This window comes from Thunnus maccoyii, chromosome 2, assembly GCF_910596095.1.
Source record: "Thunnus maccoyii chromosome 2, fThuMac1.1, whole genome shotgun sequence".
Classification (NCBI taxonomy): Eukaryota; Metazoa; Chordata; class Actinopteri; order Scombriformes; family Scombridae; genus Thunnus; species Thunnus maccoyii.
The window spans coordinates 38,745,462-38,763,789 of NC_056534.1; the positions used below are offsets into that span (position 1 = coordinate 38,745,462).

At 36.4% G+C, this 18,328-nt stretch overlaps 2 protein-coding genes and 1 long non-coding RNA gene across 4 annotated transcripts; all 3 read right to left on the minus strand.

The window, feature by feature from the left end:
* Positions 1 to 1,523: 1,523 nt before the first annotated feature.
* On the minus strand, positions 1,524 to 11,064 carry LOC121905314. The gene is made up of 5 exons (XM_042423500.1): positions 10,960 to 11,064; positions 3,124 to 3,531; positions 1,994 to 2,134; positions 1,797 to 1,858; positions 1,524 to 1,643 (listed from the first exon to the last, which is right to left on the minus strand). Exons 1-5 carry the CDS (start codon positions 10,988 to 10,990, stop codon positions 1,524 to 1,526), a joined length of 762 nt encoding a protein of 253 aa, XP_042279434.1. The 5' UTR covers positions 10,991 to 11,064.
* Positions 8,715 to 10,363, minus strand: LOC121884697. Its single transcript, XR_006092402.1, has 4 exons — positions 10,101 to 10,363; positions 9,481 to 9,618; positions 9,208 to 9,263; positions 8,715 to 9,052 (listed from the first exon to the last, which is right to left on the minus strand). It is a non-coding gene; the product is annotated as an uncharacterized LOC121884697 (long non-coding RNA).
* A 3,374-nt stretch (positions 11,065 to 14,438) lies between the features above and the next one.
* LOC121884367 lies at positions 14,439 to 17,769 on the minus strand. Of its 2 annotated transcripts, XM_042393155.1 has the most exons (5): positions 17,599 to 17,769; positions 17,046 to 17,450; positions 16,084 to 16,218; positions 15,614 to 15,675; positions 14,439 to 15,395 (listed from the first exon to the last, which is right to left on the minus strand). In XM_042393155.1, exons 1-5 carry the CDS (start codon positions 17,633 to 17,635, stop codon positions 15,276 to 15,278), a joined length of 759 nt encoding a protein of 252 aa, XP_042249089.1. In that variant the 5' UTR covers positions 17,636 to 17,769; the 3' UTR covers positions 14,439 to 15,275. The 2 variants fall into 2 exon arrangements, with proteins under 2 accessions (XP_042249089.1, XP_042249080.1); XM_042393146.1 differs by having other exon boundaries at positions 17,046 to 17,769.
* Between the last annotated feature and the right edge of the window lie 559 nt (positions 17,770 to 18,328).

Sequence of the window (18,328 nt, forward strand, 5' to 3'; positions counted from 1 at the left end):
CAGGTTTTTCGCTAACCTCATATAAAGGTTTCTGTCCTTTTTGATGTGCACTGCACAGTTGATGAAAACCAGTCTGTTGTCTCTGTTGTTGCTCTCTACTGAGTTGATATTCAGTGAGGGTTTGTGGCTTTTATTTTGAATCAGTATTTTCCACATATCTAAACAATGGCTACATTATTCCCATGACGGAGTTTAGGGCTCTGCTCTCCCCTTTCTCTATTAGCCATAATTGCTGACACCAGTGGCCCAGCTGTACTTGTGTCTGTAAAAATTGTTGTATTTCAAGAAGGTCTTCAGGTAGAGCTCGAGCAGGGTGCATATCTGACCTGGGCTGAGACTGGTTTTGTTGCTAAGTGTGTTATCTTGTTGCAGGCATTTTCTTGAGGTTTTTTTCTGCCCCTGTAATTAGTATACATATAAAAGAGTGGGGATTTCTGTCTCATCTTCACTTTGTCAGTCATTTGTAGTCAAGTCAGGTTAGCCCAATATCACAAATCACAGACTTACCTCAGGGGGCTTTACAATTTGTACAACAATACCACATCCTCCCTTATTCATTAGACCCCCCCCCCCCCCCCCCCCCAATAAAAACCCTTTAACAGGGAAAAAATGGAAGAAACCCCAGGAAGAGCAATAAATTAGGGAACCCTCTTCCAAGATGGACAGACATACAATAAATGTTGTGTGTACAGAATATACCAGAGTGTGCTATGTACTGTGTAAAAATGTGCCAGTCAAATATATGCTCATCACTCAGTTAATCATATGAGTGCTCTCAGCTCTCTACTTGTATTGCCTTTATTTTAAAACAAGAGTGCACAGTTATTTAAGAAAATGTCCAGGATTAACTTATTAATTCTCCATTCAACTAAGTTGGCTGGATAAGAACTAATGTGGTTATTAACATTAGCAGGTCACAGGACTTTAGTCTGTGGTTTAATGTGGTGTGTGTGCATTGTGTTTGCCTCATAAGGTCATTCTGAAGTAATGAACAGTGAACATGGTGAAGTCATGCACCAACACATTCAGTTTACAACTATAGTCCGCCTGCACGAGGGGCTTTTTGCCAGAGTGGATTTCCTGTAGGCCTGGTCACATGGGCTACATGATGTGGTTGGGTTAAACTTCACTGTCACTATGTATAGTGTTGTCGCTTTTTGGAGGAAGAAGTGTCTCAATCTCGGCTTTTGTGTGATAACACTAATACAAAGAATAAAACTCACCCTTCTCTTTACACACTGTTGGCTTCATGAAATATACTGTAACATATATATTTATTCTCTTTATTTCTTCTTTGGAAAACTGACACCAAAAGAAGCTATTATCAATTTCTCAACAAAACAATTTCTTTAGAACTTTAGAAAAATAAAATCCTTAACTATGACTTTCATATACATCATTAATGGTATTCATTGTTTTCTCTGTGTTTTTCTCTGGTTTGTGAGGAAAACAAAATGCAAGAAATATCAGTTTTGATGAATTCATTACACAATTTATTATTTTAGTGTAAATAACTTGTCCCTTTACAATCTAGAAGTATTGATGGTAGAATAGGTGGTGAAGTCAGAACTCTGGGTTTTCATCTTCTTTGGTCTTTGTGATGCCTGACGAAGTTCCAGTGCACTATAACACACATCTTCACCCTATGATTGGACAAATATATTGACATACAGTGTATTAGTCAGAAGTATGAACAGGTACGATGTAATACAATGATTTAATAAAATTCACAAAAAAAACATACACTATGGATATGATGCATATGAAGAATTATACAACTTCCTGGTGTAAATTACCTCATTCCCTCTTGTTTGGCCTCTGGCGTCAGGTCTTTCCTCATCAACTTTAGGATTTTTAGCTGCAAACATGAGTACAGGATCATTACACCACACCGAGATAGAACAGAAATACAACATATTCTGGTCATCAAAGTGTACAATGAACCGAAGAGAGAAGGCCTGAGTGGATAAAATTGTCATATTCATGCAGTTACCTGTTTTCTGACAGAGGTGATAAACCAGAAGAGAGGAGAGGAGAGAGGAGAGAACTGCACAAGCTGGACACAGAGAGAACAGCAGCATCCAGCACACACCACAGTCGGGTGAGTGTGTCGGGTGATGAGGCTCACTTGAGTCTAGATCAAACATAAAGAAGTGTCACATACGGTTTGGGGCTGTTTTTCATGATGACATTAATGGAAATCTTACTAATACAGCGTAGACCAGTGGGAGGCAAATAGTGGCCTGTAGGCCAAATCCAACCCTCCTCCCTCCTGAGGATTTTGACTTTCACAGTTTACATCAAAACATTTACATATAGTTTACAAATCTATAGATAACAAAATCAACACAAGGCTCCTATAAATCACAATAACTGTAATATAATACTGCTCCAACACAAGGAGAGGCTTTAAAACCATGGTTCACCATATTACTTGAACTGTGCATCTGAAATGAAGTCTAATACACCTGCCAGAAATTAAAGTTTAATTCTAACACTGTTTTAATTCCACAACTTTAGTCTAATCGACCATAACAGTTTTGTTTTCCAGAAACACAAATGTTTGGCAGTTGAACAGAAATGGTGTGTTGATACCACCCCCCCCCCCGCGCCCTCCCCCCGCGCCCCATCAAATACAGTCCTGAACAGTGTTGCAAATCAAATATAATCTTAAATGAATTAAAATAAATAAAGAAAACATATAGGCTTGCATTTCCACTGCACCAGTTAATGGCCCCCCTTTGAAAATTTCTATAAAACTGTCCCATGGTTAAACCTACCCCTGGCATAGACCATACAATGATATTTCAGACAGTTGTGTGTTTCTAGCTATGCTGCAACTGTTTGGTTAAGTCTCTACCCTTTTTCAACAGAACTAATGAAATAAGTGATATCCATAAAGAAAAGGTTTTGTGAGTTGGGTCTGGAGAAACATGAGTGGCCTACACAGATTTCTGACCTTATCCCCTTCCAACATCTTTGAATGAATTCTGATGCAGACTAATGCTGTTATAAGGATAGAGGCAGTCAATGCAGCATATTTATGTCCATGGTGTTGGGGTGAGATGTTCAACAGTCTCACATTGTAATGATCAAGTGCAAAGTCAAGACCAGAATACTTACTTAATAGGATTCGTGTTGTTATGGAGCCATATCTGTAAATCTTTCGAGGAGTAATTTTGTCCTCACCCGCCACCTTGGTCTGTTCAGTTCCACAGTAGTAAAGACCCTCATCAGAACCTGTAACATTCATGATCTGCAGGTCATAGGATTCAAAGGACTGGTTCTTCACAAAGTGGAAACGAGGTAGGGGATTCACAAAGCCTGCAGTGTCAGTGTTTTGTTTCCATGCGTGACGATTTAGTTTTAGAACAAGAGAAGGCTGGTTCTCATGAGAACAGTTCCTGTACCACACTATGTATACTCCAGCTGATGTTTTGCAGTCACAGTACAGGGTGATGTTGTCTCCTGGTCTGACTGTAACCTCCAACACTGATCCAGAAATCCCATCATGACTGCAGGAAACAACTCCTGGAATACAAAACCAAATTGAAATGTGACCAGTGTAACACAGATGCAAATGTCACCAAAAGTACTGAAGGCTACTGCTCACTACAACACTGATGTTAACATCTATTCATTGTCAAAATAGAATCAATAAAATATGTTTGAAAAGTTTACCAAAAATTACCTAGGAGGACAACCAGAAAAATATGCAGCCCCTCCATGTGTGTTGATTGCCTGGTGTTGAAAGACAATGAGACAAGTCTCACTCGCAGATGTCGTCACTAACTTTTCCTTTAAAGGAAATGTTGTTGTGATTGGCGAGTAGAATGGAACATTTCCTACTGTTGTTGTTTTCTATGGGTGTGATGCTATATGATGGTCTTGATGTGAAGATACAACAAGATTTTTTCAGATAAGTACAATCATGACTGAATCCCTACAGTATACAGACAGAGCATATAGTACAAAAAGAGTATTTTGTCTGGGCTATGTATGAGGTAAGGTACAGTATGAGATAAAACCATGTTTGTACAATGTGGAGCAGCATTTGAGACTCTGACAGAGGGCTTCACAGACATATAGTCCACTGTTACAGTAATGCACTGTAATGGTGTTGTAAATGTAAATTGTCACTTTAATGTCACTCTTCACCATTAGTTGCCATGTTGAAAGGTTAAACAAGACAACAGTAAGCTAGCAGCTGTCACAAACAGTAGGACAAGAGGGAGTGTCAGTCAGGGATAATAACATGCATATTTTCCAAATACACATTATAAGACTAAGAAGGTAAAACCAAGTTTGCACCGGGCGATGGGTTGGTGTCAATAGAGAGATGGCCCACTAGAGGGAGGAAGTTTGTGGTAGCATTAAATTGATTAAATTCATTATAAAGTCTGATGAAAATGTCTTTGGGAAGAAAATACTAATGGTGAAATACTGATTTTACAATAAGAAACCAGGGTTGTTTTCTTCCTTGACATTTTCAATTGGACATAAAAAGATTTACCACTGATATAATGTTTAGAGCTGCAACAATTAGCGGATTCATCGATTAGTTGACTACTACTAAATTAATTGCCAACTATTTAGATAATCAATCAATAATCAACTAATTATTTTGAGTCTTTTTATAAGAAAAAAAGTCAAAATTCCCTGATTCCAGCTTCTCAAATGTGAATATTTTCTGGTTTATTTAGTCTTCTATGATAGTAAACTGAATATGTTTTGGTTGTGGACTGTTGGTAAGGACAAAACAAGACATTTGAGGATGTCTTCTCAGACTTTGGGAAACAATGATCATTATTTGTCACTTTTTTTGGACATCATATGGACTAAACAACTTTCAATTAATTGACAGATTAGTCGATAGTGAAAATAATTGTTAGTTGTGGTCATAAATGTGTATGTGTGTGTGTGCATGCACGTAAAAGATGTGATCTGCTTGTCAACCACTGATGCTCTGTTTTTAAACAAAAACCTGTTCACCACATATGCACTGTTTAGTGTGAGAAAGAGGTTTGTGGCTGAATGAGAACAAAACAGGCCTTTGATCAATTAAATGAGGTTTGCTCTGACTGAGAGCTTTAAAATATTTTACTTTAAAGTACATACATCTTTTGTAATAACATATCTATGTTATTCTTGTCTATTATCATTAGTTTTTACAGTAAGCTAATATTAAGCATGTTTAAATGAATTATTTAAACGTGATTACATTATATCATCTGTGGTTTTAGTAGCTGTGTTCAAGTGTTTTTTCAGTTTCTACTCTTGCACAATGAACACAGTGAAAAGATGCACCAACACCTTCAACAGGACACGAAGTTGCGGCTTCAGTCCATCTGCATGTTGAGCTCTGCTGTCGTATGAGGGCTGTTTGTCAGTGTGGGTTTCCTGTAAGCCTCACTGATCACAAGGTATATATGATGATTGAGGTTAACTCAGACAGAGGACTTCAAAGACATATAGTCCACTGTTACAGTAATGCACTGTAATGGTGTTGTAAATGTAAATTGTCACTTTAATGTCACTCTTCACCATTAGTTGCCATGTTGAAAGGTTAAACAAGACAACAGTAAGCTAGCAGCTGTCACAAACAGTAGGACAAGAGGGAGTGTCAGTCAGGGATAATAACATGCATATTTTCCAAATACACATTATAAGACTAAGAAGGTAAAGCCAAGTTTGCACCGGGCGATGGGTTGGTGTCAATAGAGAGATGGCCCACTCGAGGGAGGAAGTTTGTGGTAGCATTAAATTGATCAAATTCATTATAAAGTCTGATGAAAATGTCTTTGGGAAGAAAATACTAATGGTGAAATACTGATTTTACAATAAGAAACCAGGGTTGTTTTCCTCCTTGACTTGCACCCTTGTGTTCACTTTTGCATAATCTAACAGCACATATCACCTCAGAGGGTATCTGCATGAAGAGGTGAGATGATGAAATGCCTCTTATGTGAAAGCTCCATAGTCACAACAACCAGATTACTTATTTATTTTCAATTGGACATTTGTAAGTTTTTACAGTAAGCTAATATTAAGCATGTTTAAATTAATTATTTAAACATGTGATTACACTACATTGTCTGTGGCTTTATGTGCTGTGTTCAAGTGTTTTTTCAGTTTTTACACTTGCACAATGAACACAGTGAAAAGATGCACCAACACCTCCAACAGGACACGAAGTTGCAGCTTCAGTCCATCTGCATGTTGAGCTCTGCTGTCGTATGAGGGCTGTTTATCAGTATGGGTTTCCTGTAAGCCTCACTGATCACAAGGACTATATGATGGTTGAGGTTAACATTCTTGTCAACTCTTTATTGCCTTGTAACTTCTTTGAAACTGAGTTTCAGGGGCAATCTGTAATATGCAGAAGTTGTACAGAAACATCAGTTTTGACACTTCTGTACAGCTGATCACTTTTAAATTTGTGTTGGGCAGAAGAACTAAACCAATATAATGTTATGGTAAAGTCTAGGTTTTTATTAATCTCATAATTATGATTAAATATCAAGTAAAATGGTTTCATTGTATCAAGTTGTGCCAGTGAGTAAGCATGCACACTACCAAGGTCTTGCACACAAATGGATTGCAGCCTCTATTAATATTGTTGGTTAATTGTCTGATAAGTCAAAATGATTCGCCATGACAAAGGTCTATACATTTAAAGACCAATAAAAATCTTACTGGTAATTTCCCTGATTGCATGTCATTTGACTTCTAGTGTCACGTCTTTTCTGATCAGCTTGAGCTGCAGAAATGAATACAACAGCACTATTCCTTAAGACACAATACCTTTAACAGAGGAGCAGTTACAGCAGCCTACACGAGATCAGTTTCAAAATTACCTTTGCAGATAAAATGTTGAAAATATTTCGAGGTTACTGAAAATAACATCATCTTAACATGAGAACCTTAAGGATAGATATTGTAGTCATCAAGGATTTATAGTAAAGTAACACACTGAACTGAGAAGAAGGACTGAGTGAGTACACAACAATTAATTGCAGTCTTAAAGTGTTTCTACTGATATATCTTTGCATGACTATCAGTTAAAAAAACTCCTTATTTATCTTATATTGGCCCTTTATAAAGCCCATGAGTTCAGCTTCTGTCTGAAACAGGCCGTTTTAGCTTCTGTCTCTTTAAGGTCCCCCTTCTGATGAGCCCACTGTGTTCTGACTGGTTAGCTCCAGGAAGCTGCCCAGCAGACTTCTACCATCTCAAGAGGCTACGTAAACAAACAATAGTTGGCAAATGTTGTTTCTTTTTCTGGGACAACGCAAACCACCCATGGAACAACCTTAGCAATGAAGGCTACGACAAAGAACAGATGACCATTTGTGGGCATGTGCGAACAATCTGATGTCATCAAGAGAGGGAAGTAGAGGTAACACTACAAATGGAGCTTTCAGAGCAGGCTGAGGCCCTGGATTTTGACTTGAAGGCAGCATTTTTTTTACATACTTTCAGCTCAAGTTTTGGAACTTTGACCATGTTTAACATAGACATCCACCATCATAACAGTATGACAAAAAGCATTAAAAATATTTGTTGACCATACATAAATTCAGGCCTGATTTCCATTATGATCTACGCTGGCAAATGGTACATTTGGTACACAATCAACCCTGCCTTGTTAATGGATCTTGTCTATAGAGGCTAATCATTATAAAGGTTTTTTGTTTTATTGATTTAGCATGTATTTGTTTATACATTTAAATACACAATTATAATTTGCATTAAAAAAACAAAAGAAAATGTCATTTGCACATTATAACTCTATTTCATTATTCTGTTTTTACATGAACAAAAGCAAAATTCATTTTAAAAAGGCTTTTTGAAATTTTACATTTTGTTATACTGTATCGCTGCTCATCATATCCTATCCCACGAGTAAATACTTTAATTTTTACACTTGATAAACATGATGCAGCAAATTTTTGCATATACATAATGATATATGTGCAATATACTGTAGTATGGTGGACTGGTCTTTCTAAAAGATCATTCTTACTGTAAGTGTACATTAATGAACATTTCCTTGATGTATAATGGTCATTTAGTGAAATAATAAAATTTGCTGGTATGGAACCCCCACACTGAGTCTCCCTCCACCTGGTCTTCAGTACATCCTCCCAGACCAGCCTAACAGACAACATCTTCCTTCTACCTTCACGCACATTCATTCATCTATCCTCAACATTCAATACCTCCTGAATTCCATGAAACCTTTAAATGGCATATTGTTGTGGTGTGGTTCTTGCTAGTGAAATACATACAGTGGTGCATTTTGAGGCTGTACACTGTATATAAATATTCATGAATATTTTTTGTGTTAAGAAAAGTTCTATACACAAATATTATTATTATTATTATTATTATTAAATTCTTCTGATGGTCTTTTTGGTTTATTACTTAACATCTCTGCTAGAAGTCAGAGGAGTTTATGTCAGCAGTTTTTGTCGCTGACTGAGGATAAGTGCTCTTAAATATGTCAATCCTAAATGTCTCTGAAAGACATTATTGAATGTTTGAGAAAAGTTTTATTTTCCCCCACATCCAGCATATCCTTAATTCAACTCTTTACATCTTATCAATAAGATGGCTTCATTATATAACTGTAGATGTATCAAAACAAAGAAGGCTAAGACACTAACAGAAAAGTCAGACGTGTTTGAAAGGTTTCAGTAGAAAAGCGTTTTATTAACTTTGATAACATGGTATTTTTACTAGCACATGGCTTTTAATGTAAACAACAAACAAAACAAGTCAGCAAGTAAGCGCTGTTTTAAAATGAATTGAGAGAGAGGCTGTTATGAGGCTGATTATCAGCCTCATGACGTCATCAATGATGTACTCACAGCTGCACACACACATACAATAACTGGCTGGAAAAGCAAGAGGAAATAACAAATTAAACTGCGCACTTTTTTTCTTTTGCTTGAATAAATCAGTGTTTGTTCTGTCCATCTTCTGCCTACTGGTGGGTTTGTCCATGCTGAGCCCGGAACACAACTCGTGTTAAACACAAATCTTCATCCTGAGAAACAAATTGACATTTGTCATTTAGACTCTTTAATATGTAGCTTCTACTGTTACAGTATTATGTTGCTGTGCATGTCTGATAGGTAGTGTTATTGTGTGGCATGTATCATCCAACAAGTCTTCTTAATTAAATGACAAAGTACATCATACCTGATTCCCTCTTGTTTGACCTCTGGTGTCAAGCATTTTCTGATGAACGTCCTTATCTGCAGAAATAAATACAACAGGATTACACTGCATAGCATGCAAATGCACACCTTTCACAAAAATAACACATTTCCCCCTTAAATGACTAAATACAGGATTAATTATGATTTATTTGAGAAAAAAATAATTTTATAACATGTAAGGAGATTCATCTATTAGGGGAATAATATGAGGGAACAACGATTAAGTAAACAATTTTCAGGTTAGAATAGGTACCTGTTTTCTGATTAAGATGATAAACCAAAATAAAAGAGAGGAACAAGGAGAAAACAGTTAAGGCTGGGGTCAACATCACTATCCAGGACACAGCAGGCACACCAGACACAACAGGGCATGAACTGGAGTCACTGGAGTCTGCATCAAATGTGTAGAATGGGTTAAAACTGATCAACAAAACTTGGCCTGGCTGTTTTGCATTGGATTCAACTTTAACAACAGTTAATCATTAAATTGCACATTTTCAAATAGAGTTTGTTGAATTTAGGATTGGGATAATTCACTGGCTTCATCAATATAAGTAAACAAGTATGTTTTATTTTTAATTTTCCCTCATAAATATGAGTGTATATAGTTGCCAATTTCCAGGAATAAATTCATGCCGATTTTAAGACAAGGCTGTTGTTGGTCGAGTTGGGTCTGGAGAAACATGAGTGGCCTACACAGATTTCTGACCTCATCCCCTTCCAACATCTTTGAATGAATTCTGATGCAGACTAATGCTGTTATAAGGGTAGAGGCAGTCAATGCAGCATATTAATGTCAATGGTGTTGGGGTGAGATGTTCAACAGTCTCACATTGTAATAATCAAGAGCAAAGTCAAGACCAGAATACTTACTTAATAGGATTCGTGTTGTTATGGAGCCATATCTGTAAATCTTTCGAGGAGTAATTTTGACCTCACCCTCCACCTTGGTCTGTTCAGTTCCACAGCTCGTCCATATGTGATGATGACCTGTAGCTGACAGGCAGCGACAATGTTCTTACTCACGGATGTCACGACCAATGCACACTTTTCCATTAAAGGAAATGTAAGTCATGATTGGCTAGTCTAATGGAACATCTTCTTCTGTGGTTGTTTTCTATTGGTGCAATGGTAAGTGCTGCTTTTTGCATTGATGTTAAGGTTAAAAAGATTTCCTCCGAAGACACTTGAAGAAAAGTACCTGATAAAAACAACCACACTGCAAATTCCAACTGAGGAGCCAATACAGAAGTGCATTTTATACTTATGAATATACTGATGTATAGAGACAACAAATAGATCTTCTAATTAAGCAAAGGTATAAAAACATGAGGACACAGATATATAGTGCACTGTACAGCAGTAGTATTGTTAGACTCTAAATTGTCAATTTGTTGTCACTGTTACTCCAACAGGGATGTGGTCCACTAGAGGGAGCAAAACACTATTGTCTGCTTATGTTTGCATTAAATTGATAATATCAAGCTAAAAGGCTAAAAGTCTCTAAGAAGAATGTTTTAGGGTAATGTCACAGTAGCTGTAAATACTACTGTTTTTTACTGAATTTATGTTTAAAAGTTTGAACTCCTCTTTTGAAAAACATCTGGATCCTTGATGAAACCCTTTTAACCTAATGGATCAGAAACCATTATTTGGACATGAGCTGCATGATCATAACTTACAACAACTAACAACAGACAACTTACTCATTCTGATCCTATACAGTGCATACCTCTGTTTGTGCTCCAGTATACGGTGGTCATGTCTGTGTTGGTGTGCACATAAGGTGTGATCTGCTCGGCAACCTGCTTTGTTGTTTAAAAATCACTCTGCTCACCACATACAGGATACGCTGTGAAGTGTGAAACAGAAGTTTATGTCTTATGTAATGAGAACAAAACATGTCTGTTTTTTTCTCTGGCTGAGAGCATTTAGTTGTTTTCATATTCAAGTACATTGTCACATGTTTTACTTTGCTCAATAATTTCTAATTCCTGGTGAGAATCTATGGAATTCTTCTCATCACTTTATTTCTCCACTGATTTGGATTTTCTGGTCAAAAGTAATAGTACAATATAGTTATTTGTTTCAATATAAAGTTGCAGCAACTGTATTGTATATAAACTACACAAAATTTAGAATCAAGATGACCCCTTGTCGTCTAGTTTAGAGTGATGGGGACAACATGGGGTCAAACCTCCTCTGGTGCCTTTTATTGATTCAATTCTTAATATTTCCACTAGAGGTCAGGAGAGTTTCATATGCAGCTAATATGACTAACTTCAGAGATAACACCATCACCATTTCTTTACCCTCCTCTATTTGTTTCAACAAAACCCTTCAAGTGAAAGTGCTCCTGTGTAGACTATACCACTCCTAAGTGTCTCTGAAAAAAAGTTGAAGAACAAGTGAAAATTTATATTGTGCTTAACAAAAAAATCATCCACCCTACATGAACATGTGGTGTGTAAACAGTGCAGAAGGTGTCACTGATGTCAGGAAGTTATGTTGTGGTCAGTCTTTGACATAGTCAGAAATACACTGCACATTTAAATGTAGCTGTGGTTTGTGTTTGTGTGATTTGAAGGATGATCTGTGTTCTCAACATCTACAATGAACGTGCAAAATCAAGCCATTTGATACCTTCAGCAGGCCACTAATCTGCAGCCTCAGTCTGTCTGCATGTTGAGCTCTGCAGTCATATGAGGGGCTGTTTGTCATCATGGGTTTCCTGTAAACTTAACTGATCTTATGGACTACAGGATGTGGGCTCACTGCTAACTGTGTATTATCTTGTAACTTCTTGGAAACTAGGTGGCAGGGCCATTTTGTGAACAAATAAGGTATGGAGGAAATTTAATAGCTATATATTTCCTTATTCTCTGTAACAGAATCAGCTACAACAAATGTGGTTGTACAAAGCTCTACAGGTGAAGGACCAGGGCTGATATCTTGAGATAAAATGACGAAATTGCCTGAAAACAGCTACTGATTCTTGTTACAGACAAGCAGTCATCACTACAATTATGAACTGTGACAGATTGATTTCAATCAAAAAAAGTGAATCTGAAGCAAATTGTTTTCAGCAACACCAAAGAAGTTTTCTATCGAGAGGTTTGTGTACATATGAATTTTTAATCTGTTATTTAAGTGGTGGAAGGAAATAAAACACACAAGCTGCATCTATTGTGGGATGAATGAATAAATGAATAAAGGCAGGAATTGAGTCTTTGTGAATGTTTTTTCATTAATGATTTCATATACACTTCATGCCACTAACAGTGAGCAACAGTGGATGACTTCATGACCTGTTGTACAATACAGCAAAACATCTATATACTAGGGGTGTGCCCGAATACAAATACATTATTTGGCAAAGCACAAATAGTGGGTTTTCATATGAATATTTGTTTCATACAAATATTTTAAAAATTATTTGTTGGGGGTGTTCCCCAGAGATAAAGCTGAGCTACTGACACAAGCAAAGTGCTCCCAAGGGACTCTCCATAACCTGTTATTCCCGTTCTCCGTAGTTTATTCATGAACACTTATTGTAACACTTTAATTTTCTAAAATTAAAAACAAGAACAGGATTTTTAAGCCTCTTTCCACTTTTATTTGAATACAAATTCAGATACAAATATTTTTGCTGCCTCAACAAATACAGATACAAATATAAATACTGGGATCTCTGCATATATATACAGTATATCCTCACAGAGGAATAAACAGTAAACATTGTGTAGTATGAATTTTTAGCTCCCAGCTGTATTGCTAAATTTCTGGTCCCCTACAAGCCACAGCACAGCCTCAGATCCTCAGGCCAGCTGCCTCTGACGGTTCCTAAATCTCAGTTCAAGACTAAAGGTGATCCTCAGCTCTAGACCTCCCTGCCTGAGGATCTGACACTTGCAGAATCGTGATGTCTTTTATATCTTTTATATGTAAAAAGCCTTTCATTAATGCTTGCACATTGTTTTATTTCCAACATGTCTTCTTCTTCTTCTTCCTCTTATTATTATTATTATTATTATTATTATTATCCTACATTATTAATGGATATTAAAAAATTGTAATTTTTGAATATTATTTTAATCGTTACATCCCTCAAATATTTTAATCCTGGTTGAACCATGTAAAGCAGTTTGTAACTTGTTTTTGATGAAATAAATAAATAAAGTTTATCATTGTTATTATTCTCTGTAGCATCTCTAACATAACAAACTGCAGTGATGAAGACTCTGGGCTGGTTGCTAACTTGAGATGAAAACAGGAAATTTTCTGAAAAGAGCTATCGTGTCCTGTTACAGACAAACAGTTGTCATTGTCGATATGAAATGTAGCAGATCGATTTCAATCAAATAATTGAATCTGAAGCAAATTATAATCAACGGCCACAGATAGGTTTTATATTTGTGAGGTTTATTTGTTTATTTTCACAGCTCATCAATTTTCAATCTTTTATTTTAGTGGTGAAGGGAAATAAACAGACTCTATAAAATATGGACATATTCACCATGAAGTCACCCATTGGTTTCTGAAGAGTGGTTTTGAAGCTCGAAGTGAGCCGCTCGAGCCGTCACCATATTAGCAGTGACTGACTCCGCCTCACTCCCGGCCAATCCAAAATGGGCAAAGAGGTGGGCCGAATCGCTGAAACAAACCACAAAGCTGGCGGACCTGTCACTCAAAGCAGCCATGTCCTTCATTATGCATAAATTTACGGCTTAATAAAATTTAAACAGGTGAGTTATAAAAAAAATCACCCCCTGTACAGTTGTCGTGAGCAAGGAAATAAGTTGTAGAGACCAAAACCGTTTTTTGTACCAGGCTGTAAACATGTTTATTTCTGCTGTAAAGTTGGGCATTTTAACATGGGGGTCTATGGGTATTGACTCGCTTTGGGATCCTGCCTCAAGTGGTCATTCAAGGAACTGCAGTTGTTGGCACTTCTGCACTGGCTTCATTTTTCAGCCCTGGAGGTTGCCGCTTGGAAATAAAATACACAAGATGTACAGTATCTATTCTAATAATAATAATGATAATAATAAGAAAAATAATAGAATATGTTTCTTAATTAGCACTTATCAAAACAGCTAAAAAGTGTTTCACATAAAAACAAACAGCAATAACAGAATAAAAGTACTAAAAGAGCAACAAAACTAAAACAATAAAACCCATAAAACAGAATAAAAACTAGAATCAGTTGAAATCAGGGAAGGTGGTGTGATAAAAGTAGTTTTGAGTTTAGATTAAAAGGAAGCCACAGACTCAGCCTGCCTCATTTCCTCAGGCAGGTTGTTCCAGAGCTTCGGGGCTCTCATTTCAAAAGCTCTGTTCCCCTTAGTCTTCAGATGAGAGTCGTATGGAGATAAACAATCTGAGATATATTGAGGGGTCAGATTATTTAGTGCTATTTAAGTAATTAAAAGAACGTTGAAATCTAAAATTCTAAAACATACTGGAAGCCAGTGTAAAACGGCTAAAACTGGGTTGATGTGTTCAAACCTGTTTCCTCTGGTTCAAAACCTGGCCGCTGAGTTCTGTACTGTCTGTAGCTGCTCTACAGTTTTTTTCTATTTAGACATGTAAAAAGGCTGTTACAGTAATCCAGGCATGATGAGATAAAATCATGTATATTCTTAGAAGAATGAATGAACAAATGAACACAATGAATTCATATAAATTGTGGTTCAGGCCACTAACAGTGGAAAATCCAAAACAATTAGAAACAATCAGAAACAGTTGAAGTGGAAGTACACAGTGGAAGCACTGATGGCTTTATGAACTTTTGAATAATACAGCAAAACAGTTGCTGTATATTTATCGTCATTGGAGAATTGACAAAAAAGTAGAGTTTGGTATGAACTTTTCCAAACAAACAATTGCTTTCAACCTTCACAAAAAAGTAAACTAGTTTATACATACACATTTTCTTACAGGTCAGTTATTGATGGTAATGACTGTTGCTTAACTCTGGGCTAATAGAATAGAATAATCTATATGTATCAACAATAATTAATTCATTATACAACTTCTTGTGTTGCTTTACACCCCAGAAGTATTAATGGCAGAATAAGTGCTGAAGTCAGAACGTGGAGTTTTCTTCTTTGTTGGTCTCTGTGATGCCTGACAGTTTTCCAATGCAGCATAACACACATCTTCACCCTATGATTTGACATTTGTTATTCAGAATCATCACCATGTACAGTTAATACTAGCTGTATGATTCATTATGAACTACTGTTAAAAACATTTATTTTTATATTATGTGTCTCATCTGTAAGTGTAACATATGTTCACTAATTTGCAAAAATCAGAAGATGAGTGTAGTATGAAACAACAAAACCACACAAACTAGAATTCATAAAAGTACTGTAAATTACCTGATTCAGTCTTGTTTGACCTCTAGTGTCAGGTGTTTGCTCATCAACCTGAGGTTCTTTAACTGCAGAAATAAATATAGGATCATCACACCATGTTAGAGCCAACCTCATATAATAAATTACAAGAAGAGAGCTTATCTGAATCCAGGTTTCTTTGTCATTCAAAATTCATTTTGTAGATTAAATATATTATTATTATTATTATAAATATATTAATCGTTATTGCTGGACTAACAATATCAAGAATATTTTTCAAAATGTCAAACTATTCCTTTAAAAGAAGAGAACATATCCTCAGCCAGCTTTGTATTTATGCAATTGAGAATAAATTTTGTAGATTAAATATTATAGAAATATTTTTGGAAAACTAGCATTTACAAGTTACAATCAAAAATATGAAGAGTAGGTTTTCAAATTGCCACAGTAGTAAATGGTACTATGTGCATAAAAGTAAGAATTACAGCAGGTACCTGTTTTCTTACAGATGTGATAAACCAGAATAGAGGAGAGTAAAGAGGAGAGCACAGAACAAGCTGGACACAGAGAGAACAGCAGTGTCCAGCACACACCACAGTCTGAAGTCAGGAAACGAGGCTCACTGGAGTCTGGATCAAACACAAGGTTATAACGATTAGCTTGATTAGACGCTGATCTCATAAAGTGTTATATTTTCTTGCACAAGGATTTACATACAGTACATGTGGTCATATATGTTTGTGCATGACCCCAGTAATCAAGAAACCCTGATATTTCCAAGATACAAATAAAAACAAATTAGATTGAAATTAATGTGGGTGGCAAAAAAAATGACATCACCATTAATATTTGAGACCTGCATAGTATTCTTGGTGCAGTATTGACTTTGCCTTCTAGATACACTTTTTCACTTTGGCCCAAATTCAGAATTGCCTTTATACTAAAGAAACAACCAGAATCATCTACAATCATTCTAATTTGGCTGATCTGTCTTTAATTATGATTTATTAGGTTCGCAAATGTCAACAGTAAGTGCAACAGGAAACTTTTTCCCAAGTCAAGCCTATTATCTGCAAATGGAAAATTATCTCAAAACTCACTCTGCATGGAAATAAAAATAGAATATTGGGTTTACATTTAACATGACTCATAACACCTCAGATCCAAGAGGTCTCTGATTTGGCAGGAATCCTTTGTAACAGTGAAACAGCATTTCCTTCCAGATTAGCAGTTGTTTTACTCTGGATTCAACCTCATGACCAGCTAATGATGATGCAATTAATATATTTTGTAAGTGCACTGTGACATCATGAAGGTTCACCTACTTCTTATTTTTCAAATGTCCACATTAATGTAAGCCCACATTTTCTTCCTGTGTGGTGATTGCTTGGTCAAATGGTTAGATTTACTGTGTAGATAATTCACACATATAGAGAAGTCAGATGAGACTACTTACTGACTACGATCCTTGTGGCATTTCCATAAGTGTAAACATTTCTGTCAGAAATTGTTGTCTTATCCTCCACCTTGGTCTGTTCAGTTCCACAGTAGTAGAGGCCCTCATCTGAATCAGTGATGTTCATGATCAGCAGGTCATAGGATTCAGAGGACTGGTTCTTCACCAAATGAAAACGAGGGAATGGATTCAGAATGTCTGTAGAGTCTCTGGGGACATACATTTTCTCAAATTTTGTTTTCAGAACAAGAGAAGGCTGGTTCTCATGAGAACAGTTCCTGTACCACACTATGTATACTCCAGATGATGTTTTGCAGTCACAGTACAGAGTGATGTTGTCTCCTGGTCTGACTGTAACCTCCAACACTGATCCAGAGATCCCATCATGACTGCAGGAAACAACTCCTGGAATACAAACACAACAATTTAAGCAGGTTGAAATGTTACAGCGCAGCATTTCACGTTAAAAAAGATGTGGGTTACTGCATGAGTTAATTCTCAAAATGGGACCAATTGTAATGTAATCTTCAAAATGTAATATCAAAATAATTACCTAAGAGAACAACTAGAAAAACATGCAGCTTGTCCATGTGTGATGATGACCTGTAGCTGACAGGCAGCGACACTGTTCTTACTCACGGATGTCACAACCTACGCACACTTTTCCATTAAAGGAAATGTAAGTCATGATTGGCTAGTCAAATGGAACATTTTCTTCTGTGGTTGTTTTCTATTGGTGCAATGGTAAGTGCTGCTTTTTGCATTGATGTTAAGGTTAAAAAGATTTCCTCCGAAGACACTTGAAGAAAAGTACCTGATAAAAACAACCACACTGCAAATTCCAACTGAGGAGCCAATACAGAAGTGCATTTTATACTTATGAATATACTGATGTATAGCAACAACAAATCGATCTTCTAATTAAGCAAAGGTATAAAAACATGAGGACACAGATATATAGTGCACTGTACAGCAGTAGTATTGTTAGACTCTAAATTGTCAATTTGTTGTCACTGTTACTCCAACAGGGATGTGGTCCACTAGAGGGAGCAAAACACTATTGTCTGCTTATGTTTGCATTAAATTGATGATATCAAACTAAAAGGCTAAAAGTCTTTATGAAGAATGTTTTGGGGTAATGTCACAGTAGCTGTAAATAGTTTTTACTGACTTTATTTTATGTGAAAGTTTGAACTCCTCTTTTGAAAAACATCTGGATAATTGATGAAACCCTTTTAACCAAATGGCTCAGGAACCATTATTTGGACATGAGCTGCATGATC

Coding starts and splice junctions, on each gene's coding strand:
- LOC121905314 (XM_042423500.1), bottom strand. CDS start 10,990: ATGACCACCGTATACTGGAGCACAAACAGAG. Junction 2,135..3,123: donor AACAACACGAATCCTATTAA/GTAAGTATTCTG, acceptor TGTTTGATCTAG/ACTCAAGTGAGCCTCATCAC. Junction 1,644..1,796: donor GCCAAACAAGAGGGAATGAG/GTAATTTACACC, acceptor GTCCAATCATAG/GGTGAAGATGTGTGTTATAG.
- LOC121884367 (XM_042393146.1), bottom strand. CDS start 17,502: ATGCTGCGCTGTAACATTTCAACCTGCTTAAATTGTTGTGTTTGTATT. Junction 16,219..17,045: donor TGCCACAAGGATCGTAGTCA/GTAAGTAGTCTC, acceptor TGTTTGATCCAG/ACTCCAGTGAGCCTCGTTTC. Junction 15,676..16,083: donor TCACATCTGTAAGAAAACAG/GTACCTGCTGTA, acceptor TTATTTCTGCAG/TTAAAGAACCTCAGGTTGAT.